This window comes from Engraulis encrasicolus, chromosome 15, assembly GCF_034702125.1.
Source record: "Engraulis encrasicolus isolate BLACKSEA-1 chromosome 15, IST_EnEncr_1.0, whole genome shotgun sequence".
Classification (NCBI taxonomy): Eukaryota; Metazoa; Chordata; class Actinopteri; order Clupeiformes; family Engraulidae; genus Engraulis; species Engraulis encrasicolus.
This window is the reverse complement of record NC_085871.1, coordinates 24,339,253-24,359,090: the sequence shown is the minus strand read 5'-3', so window position 1 is coordinate 24,359,090 and position 19,838 is coordinate 24,339,253. Positions and strand designations below refer to the sequence as shown.

At 44.1% G+C, this 19,838-nt stretch overlaps 1 protein-coding gene across 1 annotated transcript in view; it reads left to right on the top strand.

Annotated features, from left to right (window-relative positions):
* The first annotated feature begins 1,065 nt into the window (after positions 1 to 1,065).
* The window catches only part of adam23a (ADAM metallopeptidase domain 23a), a 45,925-nt gene continuing 27,152 nt past the window's right edge, over positions 1,066 to 19,838 (top strand). Inside the window, exons 1-12 of the mRNA XM_063217952.1 lie at positions 1,066 to 1,436; positions 2,347 to 2,606; positions 7,650 to 7,726; positions 9,913 to 9,976; positions 10,591 to 10,673; positions 11,427 to 11,490; positions 12,127 to 12,199; positions 12,890 to 12,987; positions 13,458 to 13,523; positions 13,855 to 13,923; positions 14,472 to 14,638; positions 16,811 to 16,895. Coding sequence (XP_063074022.1) covers positions 1,358 to 1,436; positions 2,347 to 2,606; positions 7,650 to 7,726; positions 9,913 to 9,976; positions 10,591 to 10,673; positions 11,427 to 11,490; positions 12,127 to 12,199; positions 12,890 to 12,987; positions 13,458 to 13,523; positions 13,855 to 13,923; positions 14,472 to 14,638; positions 16,811 to 16,895 — 1,185 coding nt within the window. The 5' untranslated portion in view covers positions 1,066 to 1,357. The remainder of the gene's footprint in view (positions 1,437 to 2,346; positions 2,607 to 7,649; positions 7,727 to 9,912; positions 9,977 to 10,590; positions 10,674 to 11,426; positions 11,491 to 12,126; positions 12,200 to 12,889; positions 12,988 to 13,457; positions 13,524 to 13,854; positions 13,924 to 14,471; positions 14,639 to 16,810; positions 16,896 to 19,838) is intronic.

The following is a 19,838-nucleotide window of genomic DNA, read 5'->3' as shown; positions in this document are numbered from 1 at the left end:
GTCCCCCTGAACAATCCTGGGGTGCATTTCTGGAAAGCGTAGTTGCTAACTATGTTAGCTACTTTGTTGGTTGCAATGCCATTTACATTGGCAATACCAAAGTTGCTAGCTGCTAACAACTACGCTTTCCAGAAATGCACCTCTGTGTTGTCCATCTCATATTGAAAAGCCCTGTTTAAGAAGCAGGCGGCAATGGTATGATGGTATGGTATGATTCAAAATGCATGCTGTCATTTTACAAATTTGATCTTTTCATCATTTGATTTGATCAGTTAGCCTAGTAATAAACATGTTGGTAACACTTCTACCACCACTGCGATAGGCGGACATTCAAGATTCAAAAGCCATATTATTTTCTGTGTGTGTGTGTGTGTGTGTGTGTGTGTGTGTGTGTGTGTGTGTAAGTCTGTAGGCCTAGCAATATTTAGATGGTAAAAAAGCAGAACCCATGGGCATTATGGCACAGCTTTACCAATAAATGGTAAATGAATGTGAGGGCAGCCATGGCGATGGCCTAATTGTTGGTTGGTTGATCAGAGGATTGCAGGTTCAAATCCCAGTAGGGAAGAATGGGAGTGGTCTCCCTATACTCCCCTCTACCCATGGCTGAGGTGCCCTTGAGCAAGGCACCCAACCCCATTGCTCCTCCTGGGACTATAAACCAGCACCCTGTAGTAGGCCTATACCGCTTTGGATTATATATATATTTTAAAAACATCACCTAAGGGTAATGTCACATTTTTTTTTTAAGTAATGTTATGAAAATAAGGTGGTGTATCATATTTATTATCCAGTAGTAGTAGTAGTAGGCTAGTAGTTGTCGGCCAAGCTTAACAAATTTCCAACGACTTCTCTTGCCTGGGGGGTGTCAGGAGGCAGAGAGACGCAAGGGCCTTCGCCTTATCTATGGCTGAGATTTATGGCGTGTCCAAATGCTCTGAGGTGTGACAGCGACCATTGCGTGGATACAGGCGTCTGAGAGAGAGAGAGAGAGAGAGAGAGAGAGAGAGAGAGAGAGAGAGAGAGAGAGAGAGAGAGAGAGAGATGCTAATGTCACAGAACCTCTGCACTTGCGCAGTCGCAGGCTACCCCCCGATGATGATCATATGAGGCTTCCTGGCCACCGCCTTCCTTCCACCACCAGGCTGCATATACCTCCACCCTCCGCTGTCTAACCGCGCTCCCCACCCCTCCGTCACAAATGCAATACGCAGGATTTACCTCTTCTTCCCGTTCCAGGAGGATCCGCCAAGATTTCGACAGAACGTGTCAGCTCGGTGGTGTAAAAAATGACCCGCGTTGAGCTCTGCTGTACATTGATACGCTAATGTCATTTTACAGCCGTCAAATATGAATCATGCATTTGATATTCCTTCTGAGTCTGGTCGTCAGCATCCTCCTCGCCTTGCAATGCCCATTTGCTTCAACGTCAACGGGTATGTAAAAAATAACCTGTTTGCGCTAATTTGCTGTTGTTTTCTTTGCTGCCCATACGCGTTTTATTCGCTGGCAGGTGTGCATAATTATGATGGTAAGAGGCGATATGTATTCAGGTTTGTTTTCGTTTGGTAACTTACCAGGCGCGGCTGGAGACCCCCGCTTGATAAACCCGGTTAAAGATGCATACTGATTGGAATCACACCGGAATACCAGTCTTTGAGGACCTCACCAAGGGCCTGGTGCTGATGACATAAAAAAATATTAGATTTTTGTGTTTATTTATCCTAACAGACGTTTCTACGAAGCGTATCTAGAGGGAAGGAGAGGTTAAATGATGATTCCCCAACCCTCAGGGGCTGTGACCATCCGGGCCCGTTCGCCAGATGAGCGAAAAGACACATAGGGATGTTTAATTGAATTAAGTACAAATTTACGTGACGCGGAATGGGTGATGCTTTCGTGCACTGTGTATGACATAATTATGCAGCTGTATATGTATCTCGTATGGCCAAGGCCTACAATAAGAGCTTATCAGATTGCCCACTCGGGGTAAATAAGTTTACGAGCACTCACCTAATGCAATTTGTTCATAGTCGACGGTCGTCTGTTCTCCCCTATCAGCATGCATTTACTCTTCCCGGCCCTTAAACAAAAATAGATTTGTCAATATCAACTCAAATAGCGTTGCTGGCAGTAATTAGGTTTTTCATAATTGCTCATGCTACATTGGGATGTTAGTTTGCTCACGACAGCAAAAGGAAACGGTGCATTTCACATTCACTCTGCGCAGTCAGGGAGTGCTGCTGCAGCTTCTGGCTCCAGTTCATGTATAATTGACGAAAACCCTTTCAAATCTGGAGGCCTTGTCAGTAACTAGGTGCTGCTGTGCTGCTGTTTCTAACCCAGTTTCCCTGGGCGCTGAGCATGTGGACGTTGTCGCGAGGACGGCGTCAGACGAACCTCCTCCTCCTCCCGCTCCTGAGCCAGCAGAGCCGACCTTTTCAGCACCGGACAGCGCCAACTCCAGCACCACCACACGCCAGGGGCTGGACCAAGTTGTCACGATTACCTACCCCGCTAGGCTGATCTACTACCTAAACGAGGAGTCGGAGAGCACCCATCATGACCTGGACACTCGTGCACGAAACCAGGTCTCCCAGGACCAGGTGAGATGGCAATGTGTTGGTGTTTGTTTGGGACTGGTTAATCCTGTGTGCTTTAGTGTATAGACCCTTTGCTGTTGGTGCTCATATGTTCCTGTGCTGGCTCTGAGTATTGGGGGTTTGAAGAGAGAAGCTAAGATCTCTCCATCCTCCACAAAACGCACACACACACACACACACACACACACACACACACACACACACACACACACACACACACACACACACACACACACACACACACACACACACACACACACACACACAGAGCACTGTGGGAAATGCTGCATTGTGCTGTTCATAGCCACTCTGCCAAAGGGAATATTGCTACAGCTCTCTCTTCCATCCCAGTAAACCAACACACACACACACACACACACACACACACACACACTACCCCTGACACAAACAGTAGTGTCGACACATATGCTTAATAGCAAAAGTTGCAGTTTCCTGCCCAGATTTTCACACGTAGAGGAGAGCACACTTTGGCATTTTTCTGCAAAACATGCAGTTTTTCTTCTCGCAAGCCCTCTCTTTTCATGCCCACCTCCAAAATGTCAGGTGGTGCATGAGAGAGAGAGAGAGAGAGAGAGAGAGAGAGAGAGAGAGAGAGAGAGAGAGAGAGAGAGAGGGAAAGGAAAGAAGGGGGAAATACATAGTTAGAGAGACAACGAGAGGGCAGCGGAGAGAGAGAGAGAGAGAGAGAGAGAGAGAGAGAGAGAGAGTATTTTAAGAGAAAGAGGGGGGAAAGACACAGTTAAAGACACAACGAGAGGGCGGCAGAGAGAGAACGACGGAAAGGGAGAGAAGGAAACTGAGAACAAGATTGGGATAGAGAGGGATAGAGAGAATGTGCGTGAGAAAAAGAGAGAGAGAGAGGGGGATGGAGGGAGGGAGGGAGAGAGAGGTTAAAAGGATGCTTTCCAACCCTCAGGGGCTGGGAACATCCGAGTCCGTTCGGCAGAGGAGCGAACAGCGACACATCTAACTGAATTAAGTACAAATGCACATGAGATGGAATGGGTGATGCTCTCACTCACTGTATGACACAGAATGATAATTAGGTATGCAACTGCAGCATATGTACGTATCTCGTATGACCAAAGCCTAACACAAGAGCCGATGAGATTGGGGGTAAATAAGTTTACGAGCACTTACCTAATGCAATTTGTTTCATAGTCAACGGTCGTCTGATGTCCCCTTTCGGCAGAGAGGGAGAGAAAGAGAGGGAGCCAAAGAGAGGAGATGAGAGAAAGAGAGAGGAAGAGTAAAAGAGAGAGAGAATAAAGGAAGGCAGAGGAGAGGAGAGGAGAGGAGAGGAAAAACACTTGGTTTCCTGCTGTCAGAGCAGGGGAAAAGTATGCAGCTGTTTTCAAGATGGTGACGAAAGCAAACATATACGGTAATAAGCAGCAATGGTAACTCAACGGACTGTTTTTGCTGTCTGTGTTAGTCTGATTATCATCAACGTTCAAATCTCTTCGAGACTTGGTCTGACCAAGAGCATAACAATTAACATTACCCAAACGGCATGGTTGACCCGCCTCCCTTGGTTTGCTTATGGCTGTTTCCTTACCGAGGAGGAGTGGGAGGAGTTCCCGTATTTGCGGAAACTCAGAAAGTACTTGCATTGCTCTTGACCTGACTAGTTGCAACGCTGAAAGTGTTTCGTCACTAGGAGGGCACAGCCTGGCTACGTCTATGTGACTAGGTCTTTGTGTCTTCAGGCCTGCATTGTGTACTAGAGGGCACATCACCCCACTTTAGCCTGGTGGTTCCTCATAACCCCTTTCTTCCATAGCACCCCATGCACGCACGCATATGGACACACACACGCGCACACACACGCACACACACACTCAGATGGGAGATGTGTGGGAGTGCAGCGTCACCCCTTTTTTTTTTACCACATCCACACACACACACACACACACACACACACACACACACACACACACACACACACACACACACACACACAAACACACGCATGCACGCACACACACACAAACACACGCACGCACACACACGCACACGCACATACACACTGAAGAGTTCAGGTAGAAGATGCAGGAGTGCAATGTGGGAGTGCAGCGTCACCCCTTTTTTCCCACATCACCCCCTCCACACACACACACACACACACACACACACACACACACACACACACACACACACACACACACACACACACACACACAGTGTCTTTGGTTGCTGTATTCAACTTGGGAGTCTGTTCGAGGGAATATGAAGAGCTTTGAGCTGAGGTTGGTCTTTTCGTCCGTCCGAGCTGTTTTAGTAACAATGGGGTGTCCAGATGTCCACACTCCCATTTAGTAACTATAGTTTTAGTAGCTATGGGGTGTCCAGATGTCCACACTCCCATTTAGTAACTATAGTTTTAGTAGCTATGGGGTGTCCAGATGTCCCGAATAATTCCCAAGTTCTGGTGGGGGATGCTTCTATGGTTTTGGTGGGCTATTCTCATGGATCATGGTGATCTACTACCCTTAGTAAAATACTCCAAAAAACCCACCATGTATCGGCAAGTTTAAATAGATATTGAATGTAATGTCATATATAAAAATAAATGAACATGACAACTTATTTTAATGATGTAGAATGTAGATGAAGAGATGTCCCAGTTACTCCGGAAACATGTCTCTCCGATTTTGAATCTCTGAGGTCAAGTCACCGAACGAAGCAGCACAGTGTTATTGCTCCTCTCTGGCTACCGACAAGCAGAAGGGAAATGGTGTTGAGTTGTCCTCTTGCTGTGTTGTCTTGTTTTGTGTTTCTGTTGTCCTCTGTTGTTGTTGTCCTCTGTTCTGTTGTGTTGTGTTGTGTTGTGTTGTGTTGTGTTGTGTTGTGTTGTGTTATGTTGTGTTGTGTTGTGGTGTGGTGTGGTGTGGTGTGGTGTGGTGTGTTGTGGTGTGACGTGTGTTATGGTGTGGCATGTGTTATGGTGTTGTGTTGAGTTATGTTGTGTTGTGTAGTGTTCTGTTGTTCTGTGGTGTGTTATGGTGTGTTGTGTCATGCTGTGATGTGTTGTGTTGTTGTTGTAGAAATTGTTGTGTTGTTTCGTGTTTTGTGGGTGTTTTCTTGTGTTGTCCTGTGCTATGCTGTATTGTGGTGGTGCTGTTGTCTTTAGTGTTGCTGTTGTGTTGTGTTGTGTTGTGTTGTGTTGTGTTGTGTTGTGTTGTGTTGTGTTGTGTTGTGTTGTGTTGTGTTGTGTTGTGTTGTGTTGTGTTGAGTCGTGTTGGTGTTGGTGTTGGTGTTGGTGTTGTGTTGTGTTGTGCAGTGTTGCTGTTGTCGTTGTCGTTGTAGAAGTTGTTGTTGTGTTGTGTTGCCTGGGTGTTTTATTGTGTTGTGCTGTGCTATGCTGTGCTGTATTGTGGTGGTGCTCTTGTGTTGTGTTGTGTTGTGTTGTGTTGTGTTGTGTTGTGTTGTGTTGTGTTGTGTTGTGTTGTGTTGTGTTGTGTTGTGTTGTGTTGTTGTCTTGAGTTTTGTTGTGTTGCACTGTGTTTTGTTGTGCTGTTGTGTTATGGTACAGTCTACTACAGTGGGGTGTATTGTGTTGTGTTGTGTTGTGTTGTGCAGTGTTGTGTTGTGTTGTGTTGTGTTGTGTTGTGTTGTGTTGTGTTGTGTTGTGTTGTGTTGTGTTGTGTTGTGTTGCGTGGCTGTTTTGTTGTATTGTGTGCGCTATGTACTGTGGTGATGCCGTTGTCTAGAGTTTTGATGTGTTGTGTTGTGTTGTGTTGTATTGTGCTGTGCTGTTGAGTTGTGGTGTGTTGTTGTTGTTGTTGTTGTTGTTGTTGTTGTTGTTTTTTATGTTACTGTGTTGTGCCTTGGTGTGGTGAGGTTGTGGTGTTTTGGTGTCTTGTATTGTGTTGTTTTGAACTGTGGTGGTGTTGGGTTGTGTGGTGTGGTGCTGTGTCATGTTGTTGTTGTTGTAGTTGATGTTGTTGGTGGTGGTGTTGTAGTTGTTGCAGTTGTGTTGTTATAGGTCCCCCCCCCTCCCACACACACACAAAACAGAGACACATACACACACACACACACACACACACACACACACACACACACGCACGCACGCACGCACGCACGCACGCACGCACGCACGCACGCACGCACGCACACACACACACACACCACAAGTGCGAGTGTAGCTGGTATATATATCTCCTTCTGACTGCAGAGCTTGAGGCCAAAGAAGGAGTCAGCTCTCTGAAGCCTGCCACACACACACACACACACACACACACACACACACACACACACACACACACACACACACACACACACACACACACACACACACACACACACACACACACACACACACACACACACACACACACACACATACACACAAACACGCACACACGTACACACACACACAAGCCCCGGACGGTGCCGATAAAATGTATGCTCACTGCACTGTGTGAATCACTGCGATTTCCAGAGTGCCTCCAAAATGAGTCAGTTTATTGTACAGCAATGCAGTCCTTACAGTGAGGGTGTGTGTGTTTCTTTCTGTCTTTCTCTTTCTCTTGATCTCTATTTCTCTCTCTCTCTCTATTTCCCTCTCTCTCTCTCTCTCTACTTCTCTCTCCTTCTCTCTCTCTCTCGTTTCAGTTTCTCCTGTTTCTCTCATACTCTCCATCTCACTCTCTTTCTTGCTCTCCCCCCTTCTTCTCTCTCTCCATCTCTCTCCTGTTTCTGTCTCTCTTTTTCTGTGTTGCGTAGGAGGCAATGGGAATTTTAGTCCCTAGCTTCTCCTGCCAGAATACAGTATACTGTATATAAAAAAAGAAAAAAGAGTGGAGTTCAAAGTTTCAGTCATGCCTGTGTAAATGTGCAGGCTGACTCAGGCCTGGTCTGATGCGTTTTCTCTCTCTCTCTCTCTCTCTCTCTCTCTCTCTCTCTCTCTCTCTCTCTCTCTCTCTCTCTCTCTCTCTCTCTCTCTCTCTCTCTCTCTCTCTCTCTCTGTCTGTCTCTATCTCTCTGCCCCCCCGCTCTCTCTCTCTCCATCTCCACCAGGATATCCACTTGGCTCAGGCAAGCTTTCAGCTAGATGCCTTTGGGTCCACCTTTACCCTGGACCTTTCCTTAAACAAGTAAGTGTGCGTGGGTGCATTGCACTGTATGTGGACAGGTGTATGAGCGCCGTGGGTTGTGTGTGTGGGTGGATTGTGTGCAGTTGTGTGGGTGGTGGGTGGCTGGGTTGTTGGTTGAGTTGTATTGTGTGTGCTTGTGTAGGTAGGTTTGGTTTGTTTGCGTGTCTATTTTTGTATGGTGCTTGTGGAATGCAAATTCGCAGGTGCAGGTGTGCAAAGGCAAACGTACATATGTGTAAAATGAATCACACTTCATGTGTAGTGTGCGTGCGTGCGTGCCTGCGTGCGTGCGTGTGTGCGTGCGTGCGTGCTTGTGTGTGTACGACTGCGCCTGCACTTCTCCTCAATTCTCATATTCAGCTGTGTCGCCAAAAAAACACTCATCCCAATTTCCCAATCCGGACCTTTGACAGGTTTTTGAGCATTTCCCAACAGAAAACCACTCATAATATTCTCCAATGACACAAGCCTCATTGCAATGTTATGCAATGGCATGCATAGTCCCCTGGCACCGTTGAGGTCATCTTTGGTCTTGAAATACTGCATTCAACACCGGATTGTAAATTGAGATGACAATAAACAGTCTGGCATGTCCTAGCCTGGCTCTCACGCAGACCCTTTGTGCTTTGTGCATCTTCGTTAAACTTTGTGAGCTCACACGAGGGTCTGGAAATCTTAGACGAACCCGAACGGAATAAGGTATTTCACAGCCTGTCCAATCAGAATCGTGGGGCGAGATCGCGGGGCGGGGCATATACAAGTCAGTGGTTGAAGTAGTACGTGATTCAAAAAAAGCCATGTGAATTCTCCAATCAGGTTCGAGCTGTTTTGAACACACCCGCGCCTTTCCAGAGCTAAGCGCCTGTCAATGTTCCAGATGGTTGGTAACCATTGGGTGAGAACCAGGTTAGGCATGTCCATCCATATACTGGTAGTTGTAGCTATGCTCTGACTGCCATTCTGATGAGCCTGATTCTTATGTGTCGCGGTCAGAGTATACAATATGTTTTGTACAGAGGTGTCAAAAGTAAAAGTAAAAATACTTTTGTGGTGTAACAACACTAGCACATGGCATTACGTAGTTGTTACACCATTTACTCTATTGTAGACCTCTGTACTTGTCTTTCACAGACCTTTGTACTTGTCTTTGCACTGTTTGGATCAAATTTGTAGTGAGAGTATCTAGTTTCAGTGTATCTACTTCATTAGGTGCAATGGGGAGTGACTGGTGTAACAGCTATGTAATATCATGTGCTAGTATTGTACTTGGGCCGCACATGTCACGATAAATTTACTTTTCCTTTTGACACCTCTACCTTCTCCTTCCCCTCCCGTCGCTGTCTCGCTGAAAAAAAGCACAACTCACTTCTACTGTAGTATCCCTTTTATCTCTCCGGAGCATAACTTCAGAGGCCCTACTTGTCACTCTGCACATTTCAAACGACAACCCACCCATTGTCCATGATTGTTCCTTGATGTAGGCCTACATCATAGCACCCCAAGAAAGGCTATTTACATCAGCATATAGGATGGCAAACCGCACACGCATTTATCCTCATTAGAATTCTGTAAGAAGTCTGTTAAGACCAAGTGGAAGTAAGCATTTTAGTGTTTTTTTTTAGTAGATGGGAGATTGGTGTGTGCGTGCGTGCGTGCGTGCGTGTGTGCGTGCGTGCGTGTGTGTGTGTGTGGGAGATGGCTTATTATCACATCATAGCGAGAAGAGATGGAATGACTTCATGTGGAAAGCCACGGTTATATTTTCAAAATGAAATTGCTTAAAGGTGGGCTGTGTAATATTTGTAATAGTTTATTTCCAGAATTCATGCTTCCCATTCGCAAATGTTACCTTTTTCACAAATACTTACCACCACCATCAAATTCTAAGTATTCATTATGGCTGGGAAAATTGCTCTTTTCATCCATGAAAATTGGGATCTCCTCCATGTCTGCCATTTTGAATTTCCAGAAATAGACATTAAGCTGCAAAACTTACTGTACATTTATCTGCAAAACTTACTACCAGTAAATGTTAGTTTATTACTCAGTAAATATCGATGAAAAGATCAAATTTGTGCACACAGTGCACCTTTAAAGCTTTTACAGAAGAGAAAAACAAGAACAATAATCAAACCCATACATTACCATATTCACCTTGATGTCTTTTTTAATGTTTTATTCCGCAGTGACTTGCTGTCCTCAGACTACGTGGAGGTTCACTTTGAGGACGGCAAACCTGTGCTGTCAAAGGTACGATGATCCAGATACGGACACCCTCGGTCTCAGTCCATTAAAAGTTTTTAATATGTGGAGCTGCCCCCTCTGGAAAGACCATTTATATGCCACTCGGTGCCTTGCCCTGCATAGCAGAGAAGGAGAGCTGGCCAGGCCAGTACCTACAGTACTGGAAATGAATAAAATGTAGTTTATGGAGATACAGGGGGAAAAAATGTAAATAGCGACAGTCTTTTTAATGATCTGCCTTACAGAGAGAGAAAGCTTGCAGAGTGGCCATGGACAAAAATGAGTAAAATGTAGTTTATAAGAGATAACAACATTCCATTGTAATCAACTGCTAACAAATAATCTGTCTATTGACTTGATTAAGTGTCAGTTTGGTAAATCTGTGTGCACATGTGTGTGCTTGTGGTTTTGTTTGTGTGTTCATATTTTGCGTGCCTGCATGTGTGTGTGTTTTTTTGTACGTGTGTGCATGCGTGCGTGCATGCGTGCGTGCGCACACGTGTGTGTGTGTGTGTGTGTGTGTGTGTGTGTGTGTGTGTGTGTGTGTGTGTGTGTGTGTGTGTGTGTGTGTGTGTGTGTGTGTGTGTGTGTGTGTGTGTGTGTGTGCTCGCTCCACACAGGGAGGAGAGCACTGCTACTACCATGGCCAAGTGCGGGGAAAGGACTTTTCACGAGTGGCTTTGTCCACCTGCAATGGCTTACAGTAAGACCACCCCTGCTGAGAACACTTCCCTACGCCTGCTATACTGAGAAGAAGCTGCACTGTACTGTTCATGTGTTGTCAGAAAGAGTAGATGTCACACTGCAGCTCCGCTTTGAAGGTTTATTCAAGATTTTCGACTCATTAGGGTCTTCATCAGGCATAGTCTTCATATGATAGGTCGAAACGTCACGTTTTGAATAAACCTTAAAAGCGGAGCTGCAGTGCACAGACTCTACACTTTATATTGTCAGATAGGCCTATGCCTTTTTGTCCTGCACCTGGCCTCAGGTGGGATGTGCAGACTTTTACTTGCTCATCTGAAGATTGTGTCAGTCTTTATACACATTCTACCTCTTGTTCTTTTCTGTCTTATTGTCATTGTCTCTCTCAATGCTCACTTTTCTCAGTCTCTCTGTCTGTCCTCTGTTCCTCTCTTTTCCTCTATCTTTCTTGTTCCTCTTGTTCTTTTACTCCATCACTTTTTTTCTTACCCGTCTCCAGCTCTTTCGGTATCTCTCTCTCTCTCTCTCTCTCTCTCTCTCTCTCTCTCTCTCATAGCACTTTTGTGAACATTTGTTACTTATGCTGTAAATGTGTTTTTGAAAGAACCCTGACTTGATCTATATACAGTATATATATATATCCTGCTATAACATTCTCTCTGTCTGTCTCTCTCTTTCTGTCTCTCCCCCCCCCCTCTCTCTCTCTCTCTCTCTAACCTTATTCCCTCTCTCCTCCCCCTCTGTGAATCAGTGGGATGTTTGATGACGGGCAGTATGTGTACCTCATCGAACCCCTCAAGCAGACTCACTTCTCGGTAATGGCTCTGGCCTCAGACGACCCTACATTTTGTCCTTGTTGTGCAAAAAAAAATATCATGACGAATCTCTTTTGAATGCTTTAGATTCTCTTTATAATTAGGTAGATGTTTCATGAAAACAGATGACGTAACCGGTGCAAATTAACACTTAACTCTGTTGACATGTGATATACCTTTTTCGTTGCACCTTTCTGGCGTTGCCTTTCTTTAGTTTGCTTGTACAGGAATATTTTTAATGACAACATTATGTTGAAGTGCTGCAGTCTTCTGAAGTGATGTGTTAACCGTCAAGACCCCCAACCTCCAACAAACACCTGCCCACCACTCCAATTTTAAAAACAAATAACAAGTAACTTGTGGGATATGCCAAGAACACTGTTAGAGGAAGTGGTAAACCTGGCTAAGCTAACCTACAGGAAGTGGTAAACTTGGCTAAGTTAGCCTACAGGAAGTGCTAATAGCCTGCCGGAGGACTCCATGCTCTTCTATTGCATGATTTACCACAACCTCAAGGTTAACGTAACCTGGTTTACAACTGAACCAGCTTCTTGGAATGCCCCCCTGTGCAAGTAATCAGTTTAAATTCACAAGCCTCAACCTTTCATAACCCACCCCCTCTCCTCTCCGCCACAGGACATGGAGGCCAGACCCCACACCCTACGCAGGGCCACCTCACTGCTGTCACTGGCTGACTCAGAGGACTTAGGTAAGACAATTTTACCCGGAGAGCTATAATGTCTTGGTTTTGCATACCTTGCTTTTTACCTCTATCAATGAAAGACATCTGCATTGCTGCCCTTGCTGTTGCCTGATGAATGGTCTCTATGTGTAGAGCAGGGGTGGGGATCCTTTTTCATTAGAGGGGCCACTTCAAATTCATCCGAGGGCTGTAAAAGTCCTCCGAGGGCCGTACTATGAACACAGCAGCCACCTTCAAAACAGACCCCACCTTCTCTAAGATCCCTGAATATAACTTAATTGTATTTCAAATGTATTTTCTAAAGTTCCATTACAAAATGTCATATTTCATGTGAAGCTGCATAGCATTAAAATTACATGGGGGGGCTCGGGTTCCCCACATCGGTTCCCCACCCCTGGTGTAGAGCTTTGGAAGATAGGCTAGCAGAGGATTAACTTGCCTTTTGGCAGATACATGGGTTTTGCCTAGAAAGCAGTGCCTTTCTGGTCAGGGCTGGACTAAGAATTTCCCAGTGGACCAACACTCCTTCTGGGGGCGATGCCGTTGGGTTGTTTTTGTACATGATCTTAGAGATCGGCTCACAATTCAGAAGGGGCCACACAAAAATGCCCAGGGCTGCCCAGTCCAGCCCTGTGCCTTGCTGTCCTTTAATGTCTGTTCCCTGATGACTGGACTGTGGTCTCCGTGTGCACACAGGGCTGGGACTCCAGAGAGAGGACAGAGCGGAGGATGACGTGCCGGGGCCAGAGGGCTTACCTGACATGCCCTGGCTCAGACGTAGGAGGAAACGAGCCGTGAGTAACACCTTCTTCCTTCTGATAAGGGATTTGAACCTGGGGAAGCCTAGAATGCTTTATTTTGGTTCTATTCTAAGATCTTTGCTGCTGCTGCTGCTACTAGTAGTAGTAATAATATTGTATGATGTAAATGTATGATGGTGATGATGATTATGATGATGATCATGATGACGAAGACAATGATGATGATGATGATGATGATGAGTATTGTTATTTTTATTATCATCATTATCATCATCATCATCATCATCATCATTATTATTATTATTATTATTATTATTATTATTATTATTATTATTATTACATACATATATACTGTATACTACTTCATAATAGAAGTTGTCCTATAATAATTGTGATAAATCTGGGGGGGGGCGTGGTACACTCTTGCCTGCCAGGAAGAGGGATTCACTGATCGTTTACCGGTTGTTTATCTTTTGTTTTCGGTGTCCTTCTCCTTGAAACAGATGCCCCGTAATGTCTTTGAGGAGATGAAGTATGTGGAGATCATGATTGTCAGTGACCACAACACGGTAGATGCACCTTTTTCCGATTTCAATTAGCCAGGAGACTAATCAATAAGCTTTTCAGCGCTGATTGGGGCTGTCCTCGCAAATCAATAGTCTCCCATTACACTGTTTCACTGTCATCTGCCGCCAGCAGTAACCCAAGCCCACCACTAGGTGATGCTGTGTCTGGCATGGCAGCGATGTCTGTGCATGCACTATTAGGATGCTTGACTTCATGGCAATGCAAATAATGTGATATCAGATGACCGTTATTCACAGTCACCTTGTTATTGTCTTTTGACCTGAGAGTCAGCACCTTGTTCTAGCGTCTCATCAGCTCTGTATCCTCTTTCAGTTCAAGAGACACAAAACCAAAAAGCATACCAAGAATTTTGCCAAGTCAGTGGTCAACTTTGTTGATGCGGTAAGACACTGCAGGGGGGTGGGGGTGGAAGGTTTCTTGTGGTTTTGTGTGCTGTGCTGTGATATGCTGTGTGTGTGTGTGTGTGTGTGTGTGTGTGTGTGTGTGTGTGTGTGTGTGTGTGTGTGTGTGTGTGTGTGTGTGTGTGTGTGTGTGTGTGTGTGTGTGTGTGTGTGTGTGTGTGTGTGTGTGTGTTTTTCTCTTTGTCCGTTCACATTAAAAATGGGGTGTCAATATTCCAGAGTAAACTTATATAAATCCAGATATAATATTTACAACACTGAAAGTCACATACAGTAACTCTAACAGTAGAATCAAACATCAGTGTAAATATCGTGCAGGTGGCCAGAGTACACTGTAATTTCAACTCTGCTGCGCTTAATACTACACAATATTCAGTACAATCAACACTGAACATAGTGTAAAATTAAAATGCTTTTGAGTGGGACCAAATGTTATCTGAAAGTTGAGTTCATCTGAAACTGAATTAATTTCAACTCCTGTTTTGTTTTGTTTGAGTTGTACTAACACTGGTGGTTTTCACTGTGTAGGTGTTCAAAGAGCAGCTGAACACGCGTGTGGTTCTGGTCGGCATGGAGATCTGGACAGAGCGCGACCGCATCCCCATGAGCACGGCCCCACTGAGCATGCTCAAGGACTTTGCCAAATACCGGCAGAGCAGCATCAAGTTCGGCGCTGACGCTGTGCACCTTTTCACGTGAGAGAGAAAGAGAGAAAATGAGAGAGAGAGAGAGAGAGATTGTGTGTGTGTGTGTGTGTGTGTGTGTGTGTGCGTGTGTGTGTGTGTGTGTGTGTGCGTGTGTGTGTGCGTGCGTGTGTGCGTGTGCGTGTGCGCGTGCGTGTGTGTGTGTGTGTGTTTGCAGCTACGGTTTTACCCACTGTGGGCTCTGGGCAAAATGTTGCTGGTTTTATTTGCTGATGGGCATTTCTATTGAGGGCTGCTGCAGTGAGCATATTTGGTAGGGCCCTAGGCAATTGCCTAGTTTGCCTATTGGTAAAATCAGTCATGCTTGCATGTGAGGGTGCGTGCGTGCGTGCGTGCGTGCATACTTTTTTGTGTGGCTTTTTACATAACAACGCAGCTAATACATTTATACTATAGCCTACCGTAACCTGGAGTTATGGGTTTGAGTCAGCCCCAGCTCTGCAGGCTAATTATTTATCTCTTCCACACATTTTGCATATTCTAAATATGTTCTACGTTTGATTTTATGCTTACATGTGTAGACTATATGTATGTCTTCAGTTTATTTACTCATCCTGGTAATAAGGGAGAAAAAAACGGAAGAAAAGAGCATAAAAAAATCCTTACGAGTATGCAAACCTTTTTCAAAAAACTGTCGTTTTTTTGTTCAGCACCTATAAGTCCGGTCACAATCGAATAATATAGGTCTACGCAGATGGCCTCATATTTTGTTGAATTCGACCTTTTTCTTCAATATAAGTAATTAAATATCCGTCTTCCAAAATGTTTGAATCTGCCAGAGGTAGTTTATGAGGAGTCATTAAGATTGGTCTGGCCACCGGCGGTGGATTGGAGCGGCAACCTGGCAGCATTTTAAACTGGCTGAAGCAAAATGGCAGACGGTGGAAAATATTGAAAATGTGCCATTTGTGCCAAGTGTTTGGCAGAGTTGCCAATGCTTTAAACAGCTCAATGGGCAGGTTTCTTAAAAAGAGGGCTTGTCTGTGGTCATGTTGCAGTAAATCATTACCACTTTGTCACCTCACCGTTGATGAACTGTCACTGTATGTCTTCCTGCTCATCTTATGATCAATGACAGGTTTTGTATGATCAATGACAATGTACCCCTCGACCTCAAGATTTTTAGACTAATGTTGGAAGACCAAAGCAAGGGAGTAGTTAACAATCTAATTCAATCATACACTGTATATAATAATACTTGTATACAGTCTATGACTTCAATCGGTCGGCTATGGTTGTGTAACAGCAAAAATGATACACTGTCTACACACAATGAAGTTCTGTGATGACAATGTTGAGTTTCTCATTGTGGAAGAGCGAAACTAAAATACTCTATTTACTGGCACACACAATGAAGTGCTGAGGTGAATTTGTTTCTCATTACATTTTTATTGCTACTTTTTTTTGTTTCGTGTCTTTTTTTGTCCACATAGATGTTATTTAACCTGCAGCTGGGACATAAATATAAAGCGCTCTGCAGATGCAAACCTTTTCAACTGAATAATTTAACACAGAGCATTAGCGACACAGCACTTCCCTAGCTCTCCAGGGCTGGTCTGGAACCACAAACCAGCCCGGGCATTTTGGGCATAGACCAGCCCCTCACCCCCATCCCATACTACAATTATGATGGGCACAGTCCACTGTACAGACTATTGAGGATGGGTCGCCCCATCTAAATTGTGGACCGGTCTCTGAGGGAAAATTTGAAACAAACAAACAAGCAAACAAAACAAAAATAACAAAAAAAACAAAGGCATCTGCCCATGATGATTGGCGGCCCACCAGGAAAGTGCCCTGTATGCCAGATCAGCAGTTCAGCCCTGTCTAGCTCCCCTACTGTTGTTTTTTTTCTGTTGTGCTCTCTCTTTCTCTTTTTTGTCATTCTCTGCCTCTTTGTCTTTCTCTGTTTTTCTGTCCTTTACCTTTTTCTCTCTTTTTCTTAATTTATTTTTTTACGTTATTCTTATTCCCTTTCTGTCTATAATCTCTTTTTCAGTCTTTCTCTATTTCTCTCCCACCCTCCATCTATCTTTGGTCCTCTCCCTTACTGCTTCACTTATTTACTCACTATACTCCTTCTCTTTCCGTCCCTTTCTCTCTCCCTCCATCCCTCTCTCCCTCCCTCTCTCTCTCTCTCTCTCTCTCTACCACTCCACACAGGAACATGACGTTCCACTACGGCCGGAGTAGTGTGGCGTACATCGGTGGGGTGTGTTCCACTGCACGGGGAGTCGGGGTCAACGAGGTGAGAGAGAGAGAGAGAGAGAGAGAGAGAGAGAGAGAGAGAGAGAGAGATGGATTGAAATTGACATTAAGATTGAGATTGAGATTGAGATTGAAATCGCTCACTCTATTCTTTGTGCCTTTCCTATGCTCCCATTGTACACGTAGTGGAAAACCATTGTCGCTTTTGTGCAGCTATGACTTTGGGGGGTGGTAGGTATTAAAATGTAGGTAGTGCAGAATATTGTATGTACAAGGATGGTGTTCCACAGCCTGAGGAGTCAGGGGCAATGAGATCAGAGAGAGAGAGAGAGGTCCCTCTCCATTCTTTGTTTCTTTGACATTGTGTCCTTAACCATTTAAGCATTTTATGACCATCTGATAACATTATTGTGCTTTATTGTGTTTAATGATAGTTTTGGTGATATGGGAGACGATAGTTATTAAGAGGTATTTGTATGATGAAGCCAAGTGAAAAAGGAAATGTTCTATAGTGTGCTGTGCAATGCACATACAGTACTAGGTAGCTGTGGTGTGTTACAGACAGGGTCAATGAGATCAGGCTTGTGGACATCAGTTTAGGATGTTTTACAGTATGAACACTGTACCTTTTGGTGGATGATGGGTATCAAAGGGCTTGTACAGCAACTTTTGGAAATGATAAGTATTCTATTGTACGTACTATATATTTGGGGAGTGAGAGGTATTATGACATCCGTAATGTCAAGGGAGGATAAGTTGTAGAGAACAATAGGTAGGTAGGTACAATAGCGTAGGCAGGCTTACTAAGAGTGTTGCACTGTTGTGTGGAATACATCAGTGTGGTGTGTTGCACAGCTAGAGATTTGAGGTCAGTCAGGTGAGTGAGAGCGTGCGAGAGAGAGAGAGAGAGAGAGAGAGAGAGAGAGAGAGAGAGAGAGAGAGAGAGAGAAAGAGAGAAAGGCCACTGGCTCTATTGTTTGTTTGTTCCTGTCTGCACCATCTGCATTTCTCTCAACACCTCTGATTCATCTGCCAGCACAGCACAGGCAGTTCTCCTCCTCCTCCTCGTAACCTTCCAACGCCCTCTTGCATATTCATACTGTACACTCTCAGAAATAAAGGTACAGAACTCGTAGCTGTGGCAGTACCCTCAAGGGGAGTACCATTGCATCGCTTGATTGGTACCCCAAAAAAGAGGTGCGTTCAGTTTCTTGCAATGTCGACCAATGTGCATCTGTCACCTGTTTTTTTAGGTACCACCCAAGCGACGCAATGGTACTCCCCTTGAGGGTACTACCACAGCGATGAATTCTGTACCTTTATTTCTGAGAGTGTACATATACGGACTATTCTCCCTTTTTGACACTGTTCTGAAATTTTCTTGGTGAATAAGCTCTTGTTGAGATGTTACGAGTGGCTCCTGGCTGTTACTTTTATTCATTTTTGGAATTTCTGAGTTGATCTTAGTGTTCTTTCTTCTGTTTGGAGCTCCAAACGCCTCTTGCATATTAATGGGTCTATGGACTGTATATCTACAATTCTCCCATTTTGACACTGATTTTTTTCTTGGTGGATAAGCTCTTGTTGAGATGTCCAAGTTGTTCTTAGCTGTTTCTTTATTCACTCTTGAGATCTATGAGTTGATCTTAGTTTAGTTTCTTCTTTTCTTAGATTCCCATGTTGTTTTACTCGTTTTTTCTTATCTTTTTAGATGACCAAGTTCTAAGTTGTTTTGTTCTTTACTTCTCTGCCATAGTGCACACACAGGGTCTCAATTTTATTGTTATTGCACTTCAGGTTAAAGGTCATCCTATTGACCATTCTGTATGAGTTGAACTATATCAGTCAGTTCTAGAGGTGCTCCGATTGCTCGGCTGCCGATCATGACCGGCCGATAATGGCCAAAAATAGCCTGATCGGTGATCGGAAAAACATGCCGATCAAAAAACCGATCGAGAGATATTAAATTCCTCACGCAACCATTTGCCTTTGCACCTGGCGCTGCATGTAGGCGCTGGCTCTGCGCAGCTGCAACTGCACCAAAAGAAGGCATCTTTGCTTGTCTATAACTTTTCGCCATTCCCCCTTCATTTCCACCATTCATAACCATATCTGCATCAACAATGATCTGATTTTCCGATCCATGCGCCGTTTACCTGACAATGTAATTTGCGATTGAGTACTCGCCAGTGAGCCATTTTACGTTATGGGTGATTCCGCCAAAAGAGTGCCATTTGCTGGTTGAAAAACCTTAAAAATAAACTTCAAATTTCATTCAATTTCAACATAGAAACTGTTAATGTACACATTTAAGCATTCAAAAAGAGCACTGGGCAATCTCAGGATAATTAATTTAATTTATAACAGTTTTTACCATAACACAACTTCGCGTTGTCAGCACAAACATGTCAATTATTGTTTTCAAAGTTGTAATTGGCAGTCAGTCGATTCGTTTGATAGTCGCTGAAACACCAAACGGCGACAGTTGTGGTTAAAACTTGAGAGAGAGATTCAGAACGGTAGTGGAGCACTGCAACTGTGGACGGTGACAGAGAGGGGAGGGGCTCTCCTCACGAGGCTGCTCATTTAAAGCGACAGGTTGTTTTGTTCTCGTATGTGGAAGACTATTTGATGTAATGTTTCAGTTTCAATTCAATCTTAAATAGTTTAGTTATTCTATGCAATAACTTATACATTGATTAATACTGTAGACTGTAGGCCTATTACCAACACTAGTCTGAAAGATAATAATAATAATAATAATAATAATAATAATAATAATAATAATAATAATAATAGCCTAATAATAGACATGTGCAAATTAAGATTGATTGGTTTATGGGCAGAAATGGTATTCAATAAGGATAATTAATAGGCTATTAAAAAATAGGAAATCATTTTTGTGATCGGCAATGATCGGTAATCGGCAGATAAAGATTTTTGGTGATCGGTATCGGTGATCGGGCCAAAAAATGGTGATCGG